The following is a 22,134-nucleotide window of genomic DNA, read 5'->3' on the forward strand; positions in this document are numbered from 1 at the left end:
ACATTATGGATCTTCAATTTAACCTTAGGGTTTTCCCTTTCACAGTAACTGAGCAGTGGCTGATTCAAATCCCTGGTTCCTAAGCACCCTGAGATTGTGAATTCAAGTCCCACTGCAGCTCATGACTGGGCAAGTCACTTAACACGACATTGTCCTAGGTACAAAATAAGTAGACCGCTATGATTGTAACCACACAGAAAAAGTGGTATATCAAGTCCCAGAAAGAGAGAGCCCTGAGCAATTGCTCTGAGGCTGTGGGCTATCAAGCCTCTTTTATATCTGGGCAAAGGTTATAACTTGGGCTGAGCTAGGATTACCATATTTTACAAAGGGCAAACCCGGGTGCATGGTTCTTGCCCCATTTTGGTCCAGCCCCGCCTTGTTCTGTCTCCATCCTGCCCTATTCTGCCTCCAGCCCCACCCCCAAAAAGCCTTGCCTCTCTTTTTTTTCCCAACCTCCAAGTCACATTTGGAGGGCCTCCAGCAGGCGTGGATGCGTTTGACATCATCTGCACATGCTTATTGAAGGCCTTCCAGACACGGCTGGAACTTGGGGCTTTCCAAAACCCGGACAAACTGCCAAGTTTTGGAAAGTCCGTCCGGGAACCCAGACAGTCCTCTAAAAAGAGGACATGTTCGGGTTTTCCCGGACATCTGGTAACCCTAGGCTGAGCCGGTTCATAGACAGTAACGCGGAAGACAAAGGTGCGCGCCGACAACTGAGCGCAAGACGGAGGCGCGCGCCAAAGAAAAAGACTGTTTTTAGGGTCTGCGACGGGGGTTTTTGTTGGGGAGCCCCCCCACTTTACTTAATACAGATCGCGGCGGCGTTGTGGAGGGTTTGGGGGGTTGTAACCCCCCACATTTTAGTGAAAATGTAACTTTTTCCCTAAAAACAGGGAAAAAGTTAAGTTTTCACTAAAATGTGGGGGTTTACAACCCCCCACAACGCCCCCACAACGTGGCGCGATCTGTATAAAGTAAAGTGGAGGGGTTCCCCCCCACACCCCCTGTCGCAGCCCCTAAAAACAGTCTTTTTCTTCGGCGCGCGCCTAAAATGTGGGGGTTTACAACCCCCCACAACGCCCCCACAACGTGGCGCGATCTGTATAAAGTAAAGTGGAGGGGTTCCCCCCCACACCCCCTGTCGTAGCCCCTAAAAACAGTCTTTTTCTTCGGCGCGTGTCTCTGCGCTGCGCTCAGTTGTCTGCTCGCGCCTTTGTCCCGGCGAGCTTTTGACCTGACACCGGCTGAGCCACTTGGTTTTCCAGGACCTAGTTAAATAGACCTTTCCCCTCATCCCTTCTGTTTGGCACACTCATTCATGCCCACAAACATTTACAACAGCAGACAGGCTTTTCTCAAACAGCCACATATACATCGCAAGCCCACTTTGCACACACTCCCATATAGACCAAGGGAGCCTGAGAGATCCTCAATCCTTTTAATGGGTGCTGCTCACAGACAGTGAAAGGATCAGTCACGCAATCCTGAGGCATGCAGTAAACATCCATAGACGGCAACAGAAAGATTTTTCGGGGGGCTCTGACTCAAGTGGGGGGGACCTAGAAGTACCTGGAGAATGGGACTGAGGCCTTCAACAGCTGCGATCAGAGGAGCATGGACGTGAGTCATTACCAAAAATGGCCTGAATCCTCTGCAGAGACTACTCTGGATATCTTAAGCAAAAGGGGGTCAAAGGAAGAGAAGTACTCCATAAAAAGGTGAACAATTGAAAATCAATGATAAATGAGAATCAGACGCAGGCAATCGCACCACGTATATTTTTAAGTATTTATATATATATATAATATAATATGTATATAATATATATTTATATAATTTATCACTTCTTAAATAAACATTATATACAGATAAGCCATCCCATCAATGGTAAGCAGGGAGAAGATAAGGAGGGAGTCAGAGCACTTTGCTGCATATAGGGAACTGATTCATGGCAGGAGGTACAAAAGATATCCATTACCTGCAGATACTGTGACTGGGGGATTTCATCACCTGCAGATATTGTGATTGGGAGGAATAGTGCTGGGGGAATATTTATCACCTGCAGATACTGTGACTGGGAGATATCCATCACCTGTAAATATTCTTACTAGGATGAACTGGACTGAGGGATATCCATCATCTGCAGACACTGTGATGGGAGATATCCATACTTGTAAATACTATGACTGTGAAGGATTGAACTGATGATATCTATCACCTGCAGATACTGTGACTGGGAGGGACTGGGGGATATCAATTACCTGTAAATACTGTGACTGTGAAGAACTGGACTTGGGGATATCCATCACCTGCAGATACTGTGACTGGGAAGGACTGGGGCTATCCATCATCTGCAGATACTGACTGGAAAGTACTGGACTGGGAAATATCTACCACCTGTTACTGGAAGAGACTAGACTGGGGGGCTATCTATTATCTGCAGATATTGGGACTGGAAGATATCCATCACCTGTAAATACTGTGACTGGGAGGAACTGGACTGGGAGATATCCATCATCTGCAGATACAATGGCTGGGAGGGACTGGGGGATATCCATCATCTACAGCTACTGTGACTGGGAGAGACTGGACTGCAGATACTGGGACTGGGAGATACCCATTGCCTGTAAATACTGTGATTGGGAGAGACTGGGGCCTATCCATCACCTGTAAATACTGTGACTGTGAATAACTAGACTGGGGGATATCCATCATCAGCAGATCCTGTGACTGGGAAGGACTGCAGGATATCCGTCATCTGCAGATACTGACTGGAAAGTACATATCACTTGCAGATATTGTTAATGGGAGAGACTGGACTGTGTGTGTGTTTGGGGGGGGGAGGTAATCCATTATCTGCAGATACTGGGACAGGGAGATATCCATCACCCGTAAATACTGTGACTGGGAGGAACTGGACTGAGAGATATCCATCACCCGCAGATATTGTGATTGGGAAGGACTGGACCGGGAGATATCCATCACCTGCAGATACTGTTACTGGGTTGGACTAGAGGTACATAACAGCTCTGAGTGCTACAGTTGGTGGATGAATATGAGGAGAGGTCTAAGGATCTCACGGTTTTGAACATCTCTCTTGCTATAGCGTAGCAGCTGATGGTCCAGCAGGCAGGATGGGGGAAGTTGTCCGGGGTCTCACAATTACAAACATTTCTCCTGCTTGCTGTAGTGGTCAAATTGATTCTTCCAGTGTATCATATAGGCACTCCAACGATGGAACTCCTGCTTCCACTGTCTCTCTGCTTCATTGATGTTGTCTAGGAAAAGAGAGAAAAGGGGAGGCTGCATCAAGAAAGAGCCAAAGGGAGGGAGGCGACCACTGGATGGCAGCGATTGTCATTGGATGAAGGATACCCTGCTGATCTAATTACAGCAGAAATGTTTCTTATTTCCTTCATCCCTTCCTGATCTCTGGACTAATTTCTAGATTATCCTTTTGGGGGTAATATATTTTCTAGTGCAATAGGTGTGTCATTCTGAACAGTAGCGTATTCTCCACATGCTCACAAGCCGTGCAGAAGGAATCCACTCCAGTTTTTCAACTCTTCCTCCTTCTCCTTCTGCTGCCCCTTTCAATTTTTCCTTCTGCATTCGAGCCGGAAGGTGTCTTTCTGATCTGCTCTTTATATTTCTTTATTATTTTCAGTATTTTTTCAAGTTTTTTGTGGATTTTGGTGTACCAGAACTCTCCAGTGCGGGGGGAGGGGTGTAAGCTCTGCCTGCATAGAGTAAAAGCAGACTTGGTCTACAGCCAGCAGGACCTTGGGGACCTGTTTGGCCAGCTTTCAGAAAATTTTGTGGATCTCGGGGTCCATATCCCTAGTAGCTTAACTCATCTACTGAATCGCAAGGGCTTGAGCGCAGGCTGTTAGGCTCTTCAGGGCTTAGTGGAGCTCTTCAGGGTGCTGGCTTTGATTTTGCCTCTCTCCCTTTGCGTGCACAGTTCCGTGGGGGTTATCAGTCTGACTTTGGTCCAACTGGTAGCCCGAAGATCTCAGCATTTGTAGTATTGACTGACTGAGGCAGTGATTCTTCTCCTAGTTCCAGCTACTTCTTAAAGCTGAGGTTGGCAAGCTGTAGCACCTTCAGAGCATGTGTAATAGTGAGTTCTGACTTTCTGGCCATCTGTTTGTGCTCACCAGTCAGGCTAGATGCTGCAGACCAGGGTCCAAGACTACCATTTCAAGATGGATATGCATAGCCATATTGTCAGCATATACTGCATGTGGCAAGCAGTCGTCGGTCTTCTTGAAAGCATATTCCACAAGAAGCATGGCTTCTTTGTGGGTGGAAGCTCGGGTGATTTCACCCGAAGAGATTTGGTCCACACTGTATACATTCTCCAAGTTCAACAGAGTGGATGTGGCAGTGCGAAAGGACATCTTTGGGTCTTAATAAGAACATAAGAGCATAAGAATTGCTGCTGCTGGGTCAGACCAGTTGTCCATTGTGCCTAGCAGTCCGCTCACGCAGTGGCCTTTAGGTCAAAGATCAGTGTCCTATTTGAGTCTAGCCTTACTTGCATATGTTCTGTTCCAGTAGGAACTTATCCAACCTTGTCTTGAATTCCTGAAGGGTGTTTTCCCCTATAACAGCCTCCAGAAGAGCATTCCAGATTTCTACCACTGTCTGGGTGAAGAAAAACCTCCTTACGTTTGTACGGAATCTTTTCCCTTCTAACTTCAGCGAATGTTACGAGCAGGTGCAAAGGACCTGCTCTAGATTTCTGGGATTGCTTTTGTACTTCCCTGTTGTCCAGAATGACACTCCTATTGCATTGGAAAAAGAGATTAGATTCTTACCTTGCTAATATCTTTTCTGGTAGATAGGTGTGCCATTTTAAACCCTACCATGTAAGTTAGTTCTCTACCTGCCTACTGTCTCAATCGGAAAGTTTGAGTCAAAACTGAGATTATGATGTCAGTCAGACCTTAAGGGTATGCAGAATAATCTATTGCTATAACACATTGGGGAATGCTTGAGTTCCATACAATATTTCTGTTTGGTATGGTTATATCGATGTTTGTTCAACTATGATATTTAACATGTTTGTTATACTTCTTTCAGAGCAGAACAGAAATGTATTTGGGGTGTCTACCTGTATCCCTCCTTCTTATGTATTTCTATATAGGGCTATCATCTGCTTTGGTACAAACTGAAGGGGGCAGCAGAGCCCTCTGGAGGAGTTGAAAACCTGCAGTGAATTCCTTGTGCATGGCTTGTGAACATGGGGAGAATACATACCTACCTACTAGAAAAGATATTGACAAGATAAGAACCTAACCTCTTTATTATTGCTATTATTATTTCAAGGTTATGTCATCTTTTATTATGACTAATGGCTCTCCTCTCTTGAGTCCCTCCTTCTTCAGTGTGGCATCCTTCTGGGGGTGAGGAGAAGGAGGATTTTGATGATGAACAACCTCCTCCAGATTTTTTTAAGAGACCTTGTAATTTAATTGAGTGAAGTGGAATGAGTAGATGTGAATCATTTGTTTACTCTTTCCAAACACGCAAAGACAAGGGGCATACAATGAAGCTATTAAGTAGTAAATTTAAAACAAATCGGAGAAATTATTTCTTCATTCAATATGTAATTAAACTCTGGACTCTGTTGCTAGAAAATGTGGTAAAAGCAGTTAGTATAGCAGGGTTTAAAAAAAAAAGTTTGGACAAGTTGTTAAAAGAAAAGGCCATAAGCCATTATTAAGATGGACTTGGGGAAATCCAATGCTTATTTCTAGGATAAGCAGCATAAAATCTGCTTTACTCTTTAGAATGTTGCTAGGTATTTGTGACCTGGGTTGGCCACTTTGGGAAACAGGATACTGTGCTTGATGAACCTACAGTCTGTCCAGTTTGGCAATTCTTATGTTCTTAATTTGCAATTTATGTTCTGTGCCATCCCCCACAAGAAAGACAGGTGGGCTACAATGTGCAAAAATAATCGCCAAAAGGAAATTAATTTCTGCACACCTTGCATGAGTTAATTGACAGAATATTAGCACTTATACATGCAAGTGTAAACTGACTGGTGAAAGTGCTAGCAGAGTGTCTAAGTGCTGTTCTGCAATGGGGGCATGCACGAGGGTCAAGCACATGCACAGAACTTATAACATACAGGAAGTCTTGTCCAGTGGTGAGCAGCTCCCAGAGCGGTAGCACCCCTCCCCGCGTGCCCCCTTCCCTTTCCCTGTACCCCTTTTGACGTCACTTCCTAGGTGCGGGTCCTGGAAGTGACGTCAGAGAGAGCGCCAAAAAGGTACAGGCGAGGCAAGGGGCGCACATGGCAAGGAGAGGAGCGGGGAGCGAGCAAGCGGGCAGGCGGGGAGGGAGGGCAGAAAGGAGGAGGGGTGCCACCGCACCCTTAGGAAGATCACTTGGGCAAGACCACACTCCACTTACTACACTAGTGGTCTTGCCACATTGAGGCAATAGCAGTAAGGCATGCCAATATTTAATTACCCTAGTAATCTGTAACAGAGTCTGGCAACCCAGATGCCATTACAGAATAGGCTCTCAACATATGGCACTTAGTGGTGCCCACTCAGTGGCGAAGTGAGGGTAGGAGGCACCCAGGGCAGTGTTATCCCCCCTCCTTCCTGCCTCCACTCCGTACTCATGCTCTCCCTTCCCCCCGCATACCTCTGTAAATCTTCACCAGTGCAAGTGGCTTCTCCAGCATGCTGCTCACGCCAGCGTTGAGTTTCCCTCTGACATCACTTCCTGGCCCCGCAACCCAGAAGTGATTCCGAGGGGGAACCAGCCTGGAGCGAGCAACAGGTAGGAGAAGTCGCTCATGCTGGGCAAAGATCTACAGAGTTACAGGGTGGGGAGAGGGATGTCACGAGTGTGGCGTGGTGTGGGGAGGTGCCAATGTCCCCATCGAGACGGCGCTCAGGGCGATCCACACACCCCACCCCCTTACTAAGCCACTGTGCCCACTTACAGAATCGCTACCAACATAAATTGCAAAACGTATATGCACAAAATGAAAACTGAAATAAAGGCCTTGAAAAAGACAAAGCAAAAGAAAACAAACAAATGCGACAATCAAAAAAATCTCATCAGCCACACACAGTAAACATCAGAAAAAAAGGCACATTACAGAAAATGCTGCCTGTCAGTGCTGTGCCCCGTAGCCTCCTCAAAAAATCCCAATGCATACTTCCACCCACCTCCCCTTTATTGCTTCATAGCCATGGCAAGCACAGTTCATGCTTCCCTGCGGTCATGCACATAAACCTTTTCAAATAAGCCTTAAAACATTACGGAAGCCATACCCAAAGGGCTTTTTTTTTGCTCTCAAAATTGCCAAAAAGCATGCACTACTGGGTAACAATTTGCACCCAATGGAAAGAGTGTGCATTCCTTCTGACACAGAAGTGAGGGATCTTCCTGTCATTTTGAATTAAAAATAACAAGACATGAATGCACATCCCTACTTGTTAATGGAGGGGGTGAAGGAGACAGGGGAGAGAGGTGGGGCAGTGCATGGAAGGTCGAGTACCAAAAACGTATAAATAGGGGCTGTAGCAGGTGAGCGAGAGATGTACAGCCTGGAGGGCTCCCAGTTCTTCCAGCCTCTATATAAGCAGCTTTTACTCCTCCTAGGACTGCCAGAGTTTCCTTATGTGACTATTGTCCAATCTTAGGTCCTTAACCTCTTATCTATGATTAACATCCCTCCCTGTTGTGTTTAAATCAGTGTCCCGCAAACATTCTCAAGCTGTGGCACACTAAACGTAGTAGCCATGGCTTGAGGCTCCCAGAAGTGCGTGAATGTTGCCATGACATCATCACATCAACATCCGCGCACATGCGAAGGCCCTCCAGATGGGCCCTGAGTTGCCAGTGGGGGTGGGGAAGGTACCAGCAGGGAAGAAGGCTAGAGAAGAGAGGCACTGGATGATTGCCTACAGGACCTGCCTCTCGCTGTGAGAGACACATCCTTTAGGCAGTCAGCCGGCAATGGTGCCTCTCCTCCTCCCCAGTGTGTCACGACACCTGAAATCTGAGGAGGCACACTAGTGTGTTGCACACAGTTTGCGATATGCTGGTTTAAATGGTTTGTAATGAAAGGAACCTTTAAGACCAGATGATGTCAACAGTGACATCTGCTGGGTATAAAGGGTACTACGTGCAGTGAAAGGGGTTGGTTTTTTTTTGTCCATGTGCACACAAATATGCACAAGTGCACACATGCACATGCAGTGGGGCTGGAAGAATTCCATGAGCCATATTCATGAGCTTAGGGTTTTCCTAATTTTTTTTTCTTCTTCCATTCTTCCTTTCCCTCTATCTCCTGTCTCTGTAATAGCTAGCAGAAGCAAAGTCTGTTTCTCTGTTGAGTGAGATTGCCTTCAACACATAACCTTCTCTTCACTCACATGTCCCCTGTTTTCAGCCCCAGCACCAAACCCATTTTACTCCCCCCAGCTCCCTTTTCCCATCTTTTCCTTTTCAGCTTCCAGCCCCAGCCTCCTTTTCTCACCAGCAGCATTTCTCCCCCCCCCCCCACTTTCCTGTGCAGCAGCAGCAGCATTCCCTCCCCCTCCATTTCCCTGTGCAGCAGCAGAATTTCCCTCCCCTACCCCACTTCCCTGTGCAGCAGCATTCCCTCTCCCTCCACTTCCCTGTGCAGCAGCATTTCTTTGTTTCTGGCCGGCTCCCTTACAGTCCCTTGCCAAAGTTATTTTTGAGTTTAAAGCTGCTGTGGCAGCTCCTCTCATGATCCGCGTCTGCGTCAGAAGCCTTCTCTCTGACATGACGTCAGAGAGGCTTCTGACGCAGGTGTGGCTCGTGAGAGGAGCTGCAGAGGCTTTGAATTTAAATATAACTTCGGCAAGGTACTTTAAGGGAGCCGTCCAGACCTCAGGCCCCGCTGTGTTAGACGGAGTGAGGGCGGGAGGGGGGAGTAGCCTCCGTGCGTCCCTGCTTAAGGTGCCTCCGCATGCGCAGAAGAAACCACCACTGACTCCTTCTATTGCGCATGCGAAGACACGGAGCTACAGAGCATGGATCACGCAGGTAGGAATGCGCATGCATGCTTAGGGTTTTATTATTAGTGATAGTAGCAGTAGTAATGTTTAGCATGCACAGTTGCAGAAGCTGAGGCCACATGTCTTTCCCATGGAGACTCTACTCCTAAGCCTACAATCTTTTAAAAAAGCCCTTAGGAAGAATAATGTACACATCAGAGAGGATACCAAAGAAGGTAGAGAGTGGAGTTCTCACATCAGAGAGAGGGGCAGCTTGCCTCATAGATTAAGTGAAATAACTGTTTTGGACACTGCTGCTGAACTGTTCTTTACTGTTTATTTGAGTGTCTGTTGGGCACTTTGGAGTTTCCCTTCCTATCAAAGTGCCATTTTAGATCCAACATTCCCCTGTTTAGAGTGAACTTCTTGCCCAAGGTTTTGTCTGTCTCTTCCCCATTTTTATCCTCATTGAAATTATATCCTTGCAGAAGTCCAGCTCCTCTACCACACATGCCACACCTTGCAATGGCCAGTGAGAAGGCTGTCCCAGTAAAGATGACCCCCCATCACCCACCTCTTTCCTGACCAGAGTGTACTGTCACCCCATGTGACCAGATTTCATTGATCTTGATGGATGGGGGGGGGGGGGTAGAAAGACAGGGTAGTTCCACACCCAGGTCCTCCTAAGCCTCTTCTATGGCCAGAGCCATGAATGAGGGCTCTTCAAAAGATTTCCACACTTTCATATTTTCATGAGAAAAAGAGTTGGTAAAAAGGCAAGAAGGCGTGTAATAAAATATCATATGACGAGTCAGTCAGGCAAAGCCAGCTCACCTGTGGAAAAGAGTTGGAATTTGCTCTTGAGATAGTTAATAAACAGTGTTAAAAAAAAAAAAAAAAAGAAAGTGCAGAAACCTTTTAAAGATCCCTCGTACTTTTATGCCCATTTTCGGAACTGAAACATGAAACGGGAAAACTTAACGGATTCCCGTTCTGTAGAGCTAGGATGAACACACCCACGCCTCTTTTAGTGGTGTGATTTAAGGATGTGTGCCGAAATATTCAACCCATGCAATTCCTGGGCTGATAGAACAGGTATGGATGCCACTTCTCTATACCTGTAATGTTCAGTAGCTTTGGGAGGAAACGGTTCCAGAAAGTGCACATCTGGATTCGAAGTCCCTGCTGAACTTTGAACTCCTTGCTATTTAGGGTGAGGTATTGCTGTTCGCCTGTTGAGTACACCGGCCACTCTCTTTCTCGGTCACCGGGATCATTAGGGTTCCTGCAAGGCAGTAAGCATAAGTTATCACCAGTTCTATAAGATATTGCTCCCTTTTAATAGTTGCGAATGAGAGACGGTCTGCAAACTGGTGTTCCTCAATTAAGGGACCAAAACTCCTGCCCATACTGGGTCACAGACCAACACCTCAGTACTGAGTGATAATTACATTCATCTGAAGTGGATTTAGATAGCAGCTGGGCCTCGATCGGATCTGCACCCACATGACCATTGAGCATGACTTTTACTCTTGTTGTAGGCGCCTTTAAATACTTATCACAGAAACCTAAAAACCTCCCATAATACCTCAGCATAGCCTCCCAAACCCTCCGGCACAGACCCATAACCCTCCATTAATAAATCCAGGTACAGATCTAAAATATATCTTGCACTCCCAAACCTTCCCTTAATAAACCCTGGTAAAGTCCAATATTATTTTCCCCTAATATATCTCATCAAAGACCCCCCCCCTACCTTCCCTTAATAACCCTGGCACAGACCCATATTATTCTCCTAAAAATATCTCATCATACCCCCCAAAAAAACTCTCCTTTAATAAATCTTGGTACAGAGCAACATTATTCTCCTGTAATATATCTCATCTTAGCCCCCTCCCCCACCAAAACCTTCCCTTAATAAACCCCAGAACAGACCCATAAAACCTCCCGTAATGTATTCCTCATAATCTTCCTGTAAACATACCTCAGTACAGACCCATAACACTCCTCTGTAATAAATCTAATCATCAACCCCTCAAAACCCATAATATATCCCATCGTAGCCCCCAGACCTATAAAACCCTCGCTTTAATATATCTAACGATAGGTTCCCAACCCCACCCCTTATTGAAACTCCCTTACAGAAAGGGTGGTAGATGAGTGGACTAGTCTCCCAGTAGAGATGGTGGAGATGGAGACTGTGTCTGAATTCAAGAAAGCATGGTTCAGGCATGTGGAAACTCTTAGAGAGAGGAAGAGATAGTAGATGCTGAGGTTGGGCAGACTGGATGGACCGTTTAGCCTTTATCTGCCATCATGTTTCTAGGTTTCTATAACCATAGAGCTCTATGACCTCACAATGTGAGTGTTAAGAGCCGTAGCCTATAGGGAAAGGAGGAGATAGTGGATGCTGCAGATGAGCAGACTAGATGGGCCATTTGGCCTTTATCTGCCATCATGTTTCTATGTATTTCACTAGAATTCACCCTCCTTTAATATAGTTTACTCTACATCTCTTTGTCTCCCATAATATACCTCACCACAGACTCCCTGAGAATTTCCTTAATCCATCTCACCATACTAAATCCATATAACCCCGGCCTAAAATCTCTTCCTTAATATACCTCACCAAAGACCTCCTGAAAATTCTATATCCCATCACAGACCCCCCTAAAATTGCCTTAATAAAATTCCCCTTAATGTACCTCACCACAGACTCCTTTAATACATCTTATTGTGGATTAACCTTAAACTTTACTTAACATATACCACCGAGCTCTCTTCTCCTTTTCTGCCTCTGATTTTCTTATAAGGAGGAAGATGCTAGTAACTTGAAAGCGTCTTCATTCAAGGCCCTTCTCACTTTCTTACCCTGTTCTTGCAAAGTTGGCCCAGTAATGCATGATCTGTCTACTCAGCTCCTCCTCTTCAGGTGTGTAATTCAGAGTCTTATCCAGTGGCAGCCCAAAAACAAACTCAATCTCATAGCCGTGTGGCACCCCCATCCATTCAGGCCATACCAGATTGGATGCACGGTGATCAAATAGGTACATGTAGACTTTATTACCATATTCGGCAAACTTAGTGGCAAATTGTTTCAAGGGACAGATGACATTTTGGTCCCCAACAATGTCATCCATGGCGTCACGATTTTTCAGGCCATTATTTTCATCCTTCCAGTCAGTATATTGGTGGATCACAGCTTCCATGGCAATGTCATCGGCATGGGGAATAGCCATTTTCACACCACCTAAAAAGTCTTCTCTTGTGATGAGGCTGTCGTTGTCTTTGCTGAAGCCGGGAACGCCATATATCAGGAAGTAAGAACCTTCATCTTGGTTCACACCCATCAACAGTTCTGTCTCCTTGAAGTTGCCCATATTGAGCATGACTTCAGGTGTGTCTGGAAAGAAGTCCCCATCATTGACTGGGACAAAGGGGAAACGGAAGACACTGGAATATGGTAGGACTGACCATTCTTTGTCAATCAGTTCTTGGGGTTGTTTAGTTTTCAGGCAGTCCACTAATTCTGAGGCATCATTACCATTGCAGCCAAGCAGGTTGCCCAGAAATGTGGCTCTCCGATGGCCTTCTGCTGGGGTTAATATGGCCCATGGACCATTAGGTGCCCCACTCTGCATGATTGCGCGAGTGAACAAAGATCTGCTGCTAGGTGAGAGGAGATGCATACCCACAGACACTGCCCCGGCACTTTCCCCAAAGATTGTCACAGCATTAGGGTTTCCACCAAAGAAATGAATATTGTTTTGAATCCACTGTAATGCCAAACGCTGGTCTAACAAGCCTACATTTCCAGGGGCTTCATTACTGCCAGGGATGGCCAGAAAACCAAAGGCACCGACCCGATAGTTCATGGACACAACCACAATATTTTCCTCATGGCTAAGATACTTTCCATTGTAGACGTCTAAAGTTGAGGATCCACTATAAAAACCTCCACCATAGATCCAAACTAATACTGTGGCACTCTGTGGTCTTGGTGAGGGGACCCAGATATTAAGATAGAGACAGTCCTCACTCATCTCTCTGTTAGGGTTCCACATCTCTATGCCTGGGAAGCCCGGGTAAAGAGTGTCCACATTCTGATAACAGACATTAGGGTACGAGGTGGCATCTAAAGTCCCACTCCATGGTTCTTTGGGTACAGGTCTTTGGAACCTCTTATTACCCAGTGGGGGTTCAGCAAAAGGGATCCCCAAAAAGGCAGAAATGTAACCGGACAGAACTGGTATTTGGATCCCTTGAACTGTCCCAGCTTTGGTGTCGACGAGAAGTTCACTGTTGCTCTGTGCCGAGATGAGGGTCGCCGACAGAAGGAGCGCACAGAGCCAACAGCTCAAAAGGGAACCTGCAGCTGAAGACGGCATCTCTTTTCTTTTGTCGCTCATCTGGAAGGAGAACATTACAGACAGAAAAAAAAAAAAAAACAGGTCAGCTGCAGGACAGCAAGAGAAAAAGAAGACTGCAGTAAAAACTCAGTCCACTGTTCCACTGTTCATGAGCTGAAAGCACATGAAAGCTTTCAGCTCACTAGTAGTTGTTGTGCAGTGGGCTAGAACTTAAAACTTATGCATGCAGTGCTTTCTTCCATATGCTGTTTCTCTGACACTCTAAGAACATTTTACTTAGCAAATGAAATCAGCTGGGGTTCTGGGAGATAAGATAACCCTGCCTCCTTCCAAAGGCTGTATTTATTGCTTCTTACCATGTTAATGTTTTATCAGTCCCTTGCAGGGCACAAAAACAAGCAGCCCTCCTGCAGGCTGGACATTTGTGATACCTGGTTCATTTGAAGTCGCTCAGGGACAATGGTATCCCAAAGAGCACCACATGTAACTTTAGAGCTATAGGGACGGAAGGCACAGCTCGTCTACTTCTCTGCCAGATGCTTTGGTTCTGAATAGCAGATAATGAAAAAGTGACATAAGAGAACTTCCTCTGTCAGCAGGAAGGCTTTGTGCTCCTTCTCTTTTGACAGGAAAATGGTGCTGCTGGTCTCCGGTGCCATTACTTGAGACCAGATAAAAACAACAGGGATGTATTCAGTGCTAGTTAAACGGGTACGAGAGTCTTCTACCAGGTTGACTAGTGCTGACTGGGTCTCCACAGACTAGTCAGTAGCACAAAACTGGACAGTGCCTAGGCCAGAGGCCCAGAAACGTTTTTGAAGCCTGTGGCGCATTAAATTCAGGGCCACGGTTGGAGGGCATCTGGAAATGCGTGGCTGTCGACGTGATGACATCACATGCGTGGCTGATGCCATTACGTCGATGTCCGTGCCTGCGCGGAGGCCCTTCAGATAGGGCTCTGAGCCTGCTATTACTATGCCCGGGGGGGGGGGGGGGGGGGGGGGGGGAGTGGGTGCGGATAGGAGAGGTGCCGGGGCCGACGCCGGTTGACTGCCTACAGGACATGCCTCTTGCTGTGCGAGGCACCTCCTGTAAGCAGCCAGCCAGTGCCGGTGCCTCTCCTCCACGCTGGCGTTGCGCAGCACACCCGGAATCTCATCACAGCACGCACTTTAGTGCCGGGCCTGTTCAAGAGCGATCTGGACGCCACAGATATTGGGCAGAGGGACCTAGCTGTCTATCTTATACTGGGAAAGCAAAAAAATGACACGGGATACATTTTTCCCCGTGCCCGCAAGAACTTAATTTCCCCGTCCCGTCCCGTCCCCGTGAGTTTTGTCACTGTCCCACTCCCATTCCTGTAAGCTCTGCCTGAACCGCACAAGCCTCAGACATTTATGATTTTAAAGTGTTTGAGGCTTGTGCAGATAAGGACGGAGCTTAGGCATTGGTGGAATGAGGCATTATGACATCACAATCTGAGCTCTAGAATGTTGCTACTTAGGATTTTAAAGGGTTTGAGGCTTGTGCAGGTGAGGATGGAGCTTAGGCATTGGTGGAACGAGGCATTATGACATCACAATCTGAGCCCTAGAATGTTGCTACTTAGGATTTTAAAGGGTTTGAGGCTTGTGTAGGTGAGGACAGAGCTTGCAGGAATGGGGCAGGGAGAGGAAAAGAACTCGCCAGGACGGGACGGGAAAATGAGTTCCCGCAGGGACAGGAAAAAATTTGTCCCCGTGTCATTCTCTAATCTGGCTGAATATTGACCCCCACCCACCTAATCCCCCCAAATCTTGCTAAAGAGCAACATATACAGTATGTGCCCCAATGAGACACTTGTGAATTCCAATCTCAAAAGCGTGCTTTAAATTGGAAACTAATAAATTAATATTTCTAAACATTCACACAGCTAATGTTATCGGTGCAAGATCAGGAGGAAAAAGCCTCAGAGCTCCACCACTACCTTCCGGAGACTGGGCAGTGTATGTTCCCTGTTGCTGCGGCGGTGGGGGCAGTTTGCATATTTTAGATGGGTTCTTATTTTGTACCTAGGACAATAAAGTGTTAAGTGACTTGCCCAGAGTCACAAAGAACTGCGGTAGGACTTGAACACACAACCTGAGGGTGCTGCGGCAGTTGCTCTAACCACTGGGCCACTCCTCTACCAGACACAGTAAATTTAGAAAAAGGGGCTGCAGGCCAGATCTGGCTTTAAAATAAGACTTCCTTTTCTTGGGCTCTACAATAATGTACACGTATATACAAAAATAAAGATTATGAAAACCAGAAGACAAACAAGTTAAGATAGCTGCGAAAGAGGAGCATGGAGAGTGTGGTGCAGCGGTTAAAGAGACAGCCTCCGTACCCTGAGGTGGAGAGTTCAAATCCACGCTGCTCCTTGTGAACCTGGGCAAGTCACTTAGGCCCAAATTGAATAACAGGTGTCAGGTCAAAAGCGCGCTGGGACAAAGGTGCGCCCAGACAATTGAGCGCAGCATGGGGGTGCGCGCCGCACAAAATTACTGTTTTCAGGGCTCCGACGGGGGGGCATGGGGGGGGAACTTTACTTAATAGAGATCGCGCCGCGTTGTGGGGGTTTGGGGGGTTGTAACCCCCACATTTTACTGAAAACTTAACTTTTTCCCTGTTTTTAGGGAAAAAGTTAAGTTTACAGTAAAATGTGGAGGGTTACAACCCCCCCAAACCCCCCCCAACGCCGGCGCGATCTCTATTAAGTAAACTGGGGGGGCTCCCCAACAAAAACCCCCGTCGGAGCCCCTAAAAACTGTAATTTTCTTCGGTGCGCGCCTCCGTCTTGCGCTCAGTTGTCGGCGCGCACCTTTGTCTTTCGCGGGGTTGTCTATGAACCGAATAACAAGCCTGATTAAGCTTATTTATCAGCAATAATTGACACTTAGGCGCCTATCAAGAAAGCGCAATTCTGCAACAAGGCGCTTCTAACAAGTTAGGCGGCCTTAAAAAAAAAAAATAGGCGTGATGCACGTTAAGCGTGGGCTACATGTCGGGCGCCTTGTTGCAGAATCGCTTCACTTAAGCGTGCGTCTGCGCTCACGTAGGCGCCAAAGTCTTAGCGGTGCCTAGAGCTGGCCTATTTATTGGGCACTTCCAGAATAGGGGCCGCTCAGCGTGATTCATTAAACAGCACCCGATTTTACTTGAATCGCGCTGAACAGTGCCTACATCGGCACCTAACTTTTGGGCGCTGCTTATAGAATTCGCCCTTTAATCCCCCCCCCCCCCCATTGCCCCAGGTACAGTGGATGGATTGTGAGCCCGCCAGGACAGACAGGGAAAGATGCTTGAGTCCCTGAACAAATTCATGTGAGCTCCCTTGAGGCAATGTATAGAAAACTGAATAAATGAAAGAATCAGATGGTTTCATTGGTTCATAGACAACTCGGCGAAAGACAAAGGCGCGCGCCGACAGCTGAGCGAAAGACGGAGGCGCGCGCCGAAGAAAATGACAGTTTTTAGGGGCTCCGACGGGGGTTTTTGTTGGGGAGCCCCCCGTTTACTTAATAGAGATTGCGCCGGCATTGTGGGGGGTTTGGGGGTTTGTAACCCTCCACATTTTACTGTAAACTTAAAATGTGGGGGATTACAACCCCCCAAACCCCCCACAACGCTCCCACAATGCGGCGCGATCTCTATTAAGTAAAGTGGGGGGGGGGGTTCCCCCCCACACCCCCCCATCGGAGCCGTAAAAACAGTAATTTTCTGCGGCGCATGCCTCCACGCTGCGCTCAATTGTCTGCGCGCGCCTTTGTCCCGGCGCGCTTTTGACCTGACACCGGTTTCATTAGTAGTAAATAATGGCAGATAAAGACCCGAATGGTCCATCCAGTCTGCCCAACCACACATGCTCCATAAATTAATCATTTAATTGAAATGGTCCTTTTTCATAGATATTTCTGGACCAGAAACCCAGAGCCCTGTTCGGTAGTGTACTTAGGATCTATCTACTGGAAAGTTATTTTTTAATTATATAGACTTACACCGAAAAGCATTACAATTCAACACATTACAAGGTCACAGCAGCAAATATCATACAAATAATACAAACATAAACTGATATTTCACTATCCCCATACCAAACCTGTACATATGAAAACTAAACAGCCTCAAACCCTGTACACAAAGTGACTAGAAACCCTCCCTCCCCCCCAGCAATAAATAAACATAAATACAAAAACTTAGTTAAAACAAAAACTGAAACATGCGTCAGGGAGGCCGAAGCCGCACCCTCTTCCGCAGTAGACGCCACTGCTGTTCACTCCTCCTTTTTCTCTCTGCTTCTGCAACTTGGCACACTGCCCGCACCACATCCATCGCCACTGTGCCATCCAAATGAAATACGAAAAGGGACAAAAACACAAAAAATGTTCCATTGTCTCTAACACTCCCTGGCACTCCCCCCTTGGACACTCCCTGTCAGCCACAGGTCTACACTTCAGATTCGCCTGGACACACATCTTGGCGTGCAGTGCCAGCCATGCCAAATCGAAGTACATAACGGAGTGCCTGCTGTTGACGTATCCCCGGAAATCCTTCAGCAGAGGTTCCACCCCATAAGACTGGTGCAGCACTATTTCCATCCATTTCTTCCTCCCCTCCACCACTTCATCCACCGTTACCCCCCAACTCCTAACTAAACAGGCCATGTCTGCCTGACCCGGCACTCCTGCCAAAACCCCCACCACCCGCTTCTTCCCTATTTTCACTCCCCCCAACCAGTCTTTCCAAAACACTGTACCCTCACATCTGAACACTTTCCACCCATGCTACCCTTTCCTGCCATCCTCTCACCAACCCCCCCCCCCAAATGGAACTGGAGGAAGAGGGAGGAGAAAAAAAGAATGGGGTTCATCATCCCCAAGCCCCCTTGTTCTTTTGCCAAATACGTTACCCCCCCTCTTTACTGGATTTAAGCGGTTACCCCAGAGGCACTGCGTGCTTGTACGTGGTGAGCGTGTTGTTGGGGCAGCGGCTGGCTTGGCTCAGGAGAGGAGAGGTCGTGCGCATGCTTGCACAGGATGGCGGCCGGCTTGGATCGGGAGCCGGGAGGCGCTGACCGATGGCAGAGGCATCGGCCGAAGCGGGAGGGCAGCCGCAAGGGGACCCCGAGGGAAGGAAGCCACCACGCTGAAAGCGCTGCAGTACCCACAGGCATGTACCCACCCCTTGGCCACCATAGCATACCTTGGTTGTGGAACCAATTGTTTGAGTTTACTTTGTGGCCTATGGGGAACTTTGCTTTGATATACGAGTGCTTTGGCTTACGAGCATGCTTCTGGAACGAATTATGCTCGTAAACCAAGGCCACTGTATATTTACTTTAAACTCCATCATCACTTGCACTTCTTCACAGAAGAAGCTCCTTACTTCTTATGATGTCTTTATCTTCCTCAATGTTTACCTGTAACACTTATCTTCTTTATCAGTTAAGCCCAAACTGTCATCTCTCTCTTGTGGTAATAGTTCACTGTAGCTTTGGTGTTTAGTTTAGCTCCCCTGTGTGGCTCCCTATTCCTCAGTGCTTTGATTATAAGAACATAAGAGTCGCCATACTGGGACAGACCAAAGGTCCATCAAGTCCAGCATCCTGTTTCCAGCAGTGGCCAACCCAGGTTCCAAGTACCTAGCTGGATCCCAAGGAGTAAAATAGATTTTATGCTGCTTATCCTAGAAATAAGCTGTGGGTTTTCCCATCTCCATTTTAATAATACTGTAACTTATGGACTTTTCTTTTAGGAAATTATTCAAACCTTTTTTTTTTTTTTTTTTATTAACCCTGCTAAGCTAAATGTTTTCACCACATTCTCTCGCAGAAAATTCCAGTGCTTAATTACATGTTGAGTGAAGAAATATTTTCTCTGTTTTGTTTTAAATCTACTACTTAGTAGCTTCATTGCATGCCTCCTAATCCTAGTATTTTTCGAAAAGGGCAAATAAGCAATTCACGCCTACCCATTCCACTCAACTCAGTATTTTATAGATCTCGATCGTATCTCCCCTGAGCTGTCTCTTCTCCAAGCTGAAGAGCCTTAGCCACTTGAACCTTTCCTCATACAAAAGTTGCCCATTCCTCATCATTTTTGTCACGCCTCTCTGTACCTTTTCTAACTCCACTATATCTTTTTGAGTCGTGGTGACCAGTATTGTACACAGCATTTGAGGTGCAGTCGTACCATAGAGTGATGATACAAAGCATTATAACATTCTTATTTTTGATTCCCATTCCTTTCCTAATAATTCCTAACATTCTCTTTACTTTCTTTGCTGCCACTTTTCTTTTGCTGCCTTCTGTAAAATCCTGTCACTATAAGAAGTTCCTTGACAGAACCTTTTCTTTTCAGGCTGCCAAACTGGCTCGGTAAAATGATGTTAGAAACTTCTTCTTATTTAGGTTTTAGGAAATTGCTAAAGATTCAATTATTTAATAAGTTGGTATCTTAACGCTTCTCTTTTAATTATGCTTATTTTATAATAATAATAATAATAACTTTATTTTTTCTATACCGCCATAATCTTGCGACTTTTAGGCGGTTTACAGTGAAAGAGAGCTGTACAATCAGCGAATTAAGGTGAGATCAGGTAGGAAGTCACTGAGTAATCAGTGTTTACAGGTTACAAATAGGTTACAGTATAATCTTAAGCATTTTACATCAAAGGGGTGGATGGTCAGCGAATTACAGAATACAGGTGGTGAGGAAGACACTGAATAGTCAAGAGAAGAACAGAATACATTTGTGAAGAAGTGTAGTATCAACATAAAGAGAAATGTTTTAGGATGGGGGGGGGGCGTTGTCTGACTGGGAAATAAATCTATTGAATAGAGCGGTCTTGATTTCTTTCCGAAAGGCGCCATAGGTCTGCCTGGCTTTGTCGGTGAAGTTGCCTAACCAGGTTTGCTGTCTGGCAGTTTGAAACTTAAAAGTTCTATCCAGAAAGGTTCTGTATTTGCAACCTATGATCTTCGGGTAGGCAAAGAGGTTGCGATTTCTGGTTGTCCTTGTGGGGGTGTAAAGTTCGAAGTGAGGTAATAGGTAAATTGGGGCCATTCCCCACACCAGTTTATAGCAAAAACAGAAAAACTTGAATAAAGTCCGTGCCTCAATTGGCAACCAGTGCAGCAGTTTATAGTAGGGGCTAATGTGGTCACTTTTCTTTAGTCCGAATATTAGTCGGACGGACGTGTTTTGCACTATCCTTAATTTTCTCAAAGTTTTTTTGGGTGTACCCACATAGATGATATTGCAGTAGTCTAAGGTGGATAGGATCAGTGACTGAACCAGTAGTCTAAAAGATGGAGGGTCAAAATATTTTTTGATGGTTTTTAATTTCCAAAGTGTGTGGAAGCATTTTTTGGTCACCGAGTATGTATGTTCGATCAAGGTCAGGTGGGTGTCTAGGGTGACTCCTAGTATTTTTATAGTTTTGGATATTAGATGTAGTTGTGTTGATTTTGTCATTTGGGCTTGCCATGAAGATTTTTGTCTTTTCTGATTTGAGTTTCAGTTTAAAATTAACAGACCATTGTTCTATTTCGGTCATGATGTGGGAGATTTGTTTTGAGGTGTCATTGGTCACTTTGGTTACTGGGATTAGGATAGAGATGTCATCGGCGTATATATAGTATATTAGGTTTAACTTTTGTAGAAGATGGCCTAAGGAAGAAGTATAGATGTTAAATAAGGTGGGAGATAGGGGGGAACCCTGGGGAACTCCCAATGGACTTTTCCAAGAATTAGAATATTTCCCGTCGTAGACCACTTGATACAATTGTTTCGTTAAGAAGCCCTGGAACCAGGTCCAAACACTTCCCTAGAGGCCTATTGCATCTAGGCAGTTCAGCATTATTTCATGATCCACTAAGTCGAATGCACTGCTGAAGTCCAGTTGTAAGATCAGGGCACTGGTACCTTTACTGAAGAGATCATATAGGTACGGTAGTTGAGGATAGATCCTAGGACTGTCTCTGTACTAAATCCTTTTCTAAACCCAGATTGATGTTCATTAAGGAGGTTGAATTTATCTAAGTGATTTACTAGTTTCAGGTTGACCAACCCTTCCAGTAGTTTGGTGAATAAGGGGGTACTAGCTATGGGTATGTAATTGGACGTCAATGCGATTGAGTTCTTCTGATCTTTGGGGATGGGTGTGATCAGTATGCGTCCCATATCTTCTTGATGGATGCACTTGTAAGAGTGGTTGTTGTCCAGTTAAATAGATCCCTTTTGAATTCGGGTATTGCAGCTTACATGATCTTGGAAGGGCATTCATCTAGTAAGCAGTTTGATTTGGCATATTTATTGAATAGAGTGAGGAATTGGTTCCAATTGGGGGATTCAAATTGATCCCAGGTCATGTCAACAATGGGGGTCCCTTTCCTGTAGTCTGAATTGGGGTTCAAAATCGTGTGAGGGTATTGGTATTGTAGCTCTTAGGTCCAAGATTTTTTTCTGAAGTAGGCGGCAAGGCGGCAAGGTATCTGTTCGTTGTTGTATTTTAGGACTTGCGTAGTATCTGTTAGTCTGTTTACTAATTTGAACAGTTCTCTGCTATTTATTTTGACCACTCCAATTTTTTGTGCATAGTGTTTAGAACGTTTTTCTTTTATCAGGGTTTTGTATTTTTTCATATTTTGTTTCCAGTTTCTTTTATCTTCCTCTTTGTCTGATTTTAGCCATATTCTTTCTAGTTTTCTGAGTTCCTGTTTGAAAGCTAGTAGT

At 45.9% G+C, this 22,134-nt stretch overlaps 1 protein-coding gene across 3 annotated transcripts in view; it reads right to left on the bottom strand.

Annotated features, from left to right (window-relative positions):
* Positions 1 to 1,430: 1,430 nt before the first annotated feature.
* The window catches only part of ACHE (acetylcholinesterase (Cartwright blood group)), a 111,318-nt gene continuing 90,614 nt past the window's right edge, over positions 1,431 to 22,134 (bottom strand). For 2 of the 3 annotated variants that reach the window (XM_033925309.1, XM_033925310.1), the window contains exons 2-4: positions 11,880 to 13,417; positions 10,127 to 10,293; positions 1,431 to 3,284 (exon numbers count right to left, since the gene is read on the bottom strand). In XM_033925309.1, coding sequence (XP_033781200.1) covers positions 3,169 to 3,284; positions 10,127 to 10,293; positions 11,880 to 13,417 — 1,821 coding nt within the window. In that variant the 3' untranslated portion in view covers positions 1,431 to 3,168. Of the gene's footprint in view, positions 3,285 to 10,126; positions 10,294 to 11,879; positions 13,633 to 22,134 lie in introns of those variants that run through there. The other variant, XM_033925308.1, reaches the window with a different exon arrangement.

Source organism: Geotrypetes seraphini, chromosome 16, assembly GCF_902459505.1.
Source record: "Geotrypetes seraphini chromosome 16, aGeoSer1.1, whole genome shotgun sequence".
In the NCBI taxonomy this organism is placed as follows: Eukaryota; Metazoa; Chordata; class Amphibia; order Gymnophiona; family Dermophiidae; genus Geotrypetes; species Geotrypetes seraphini.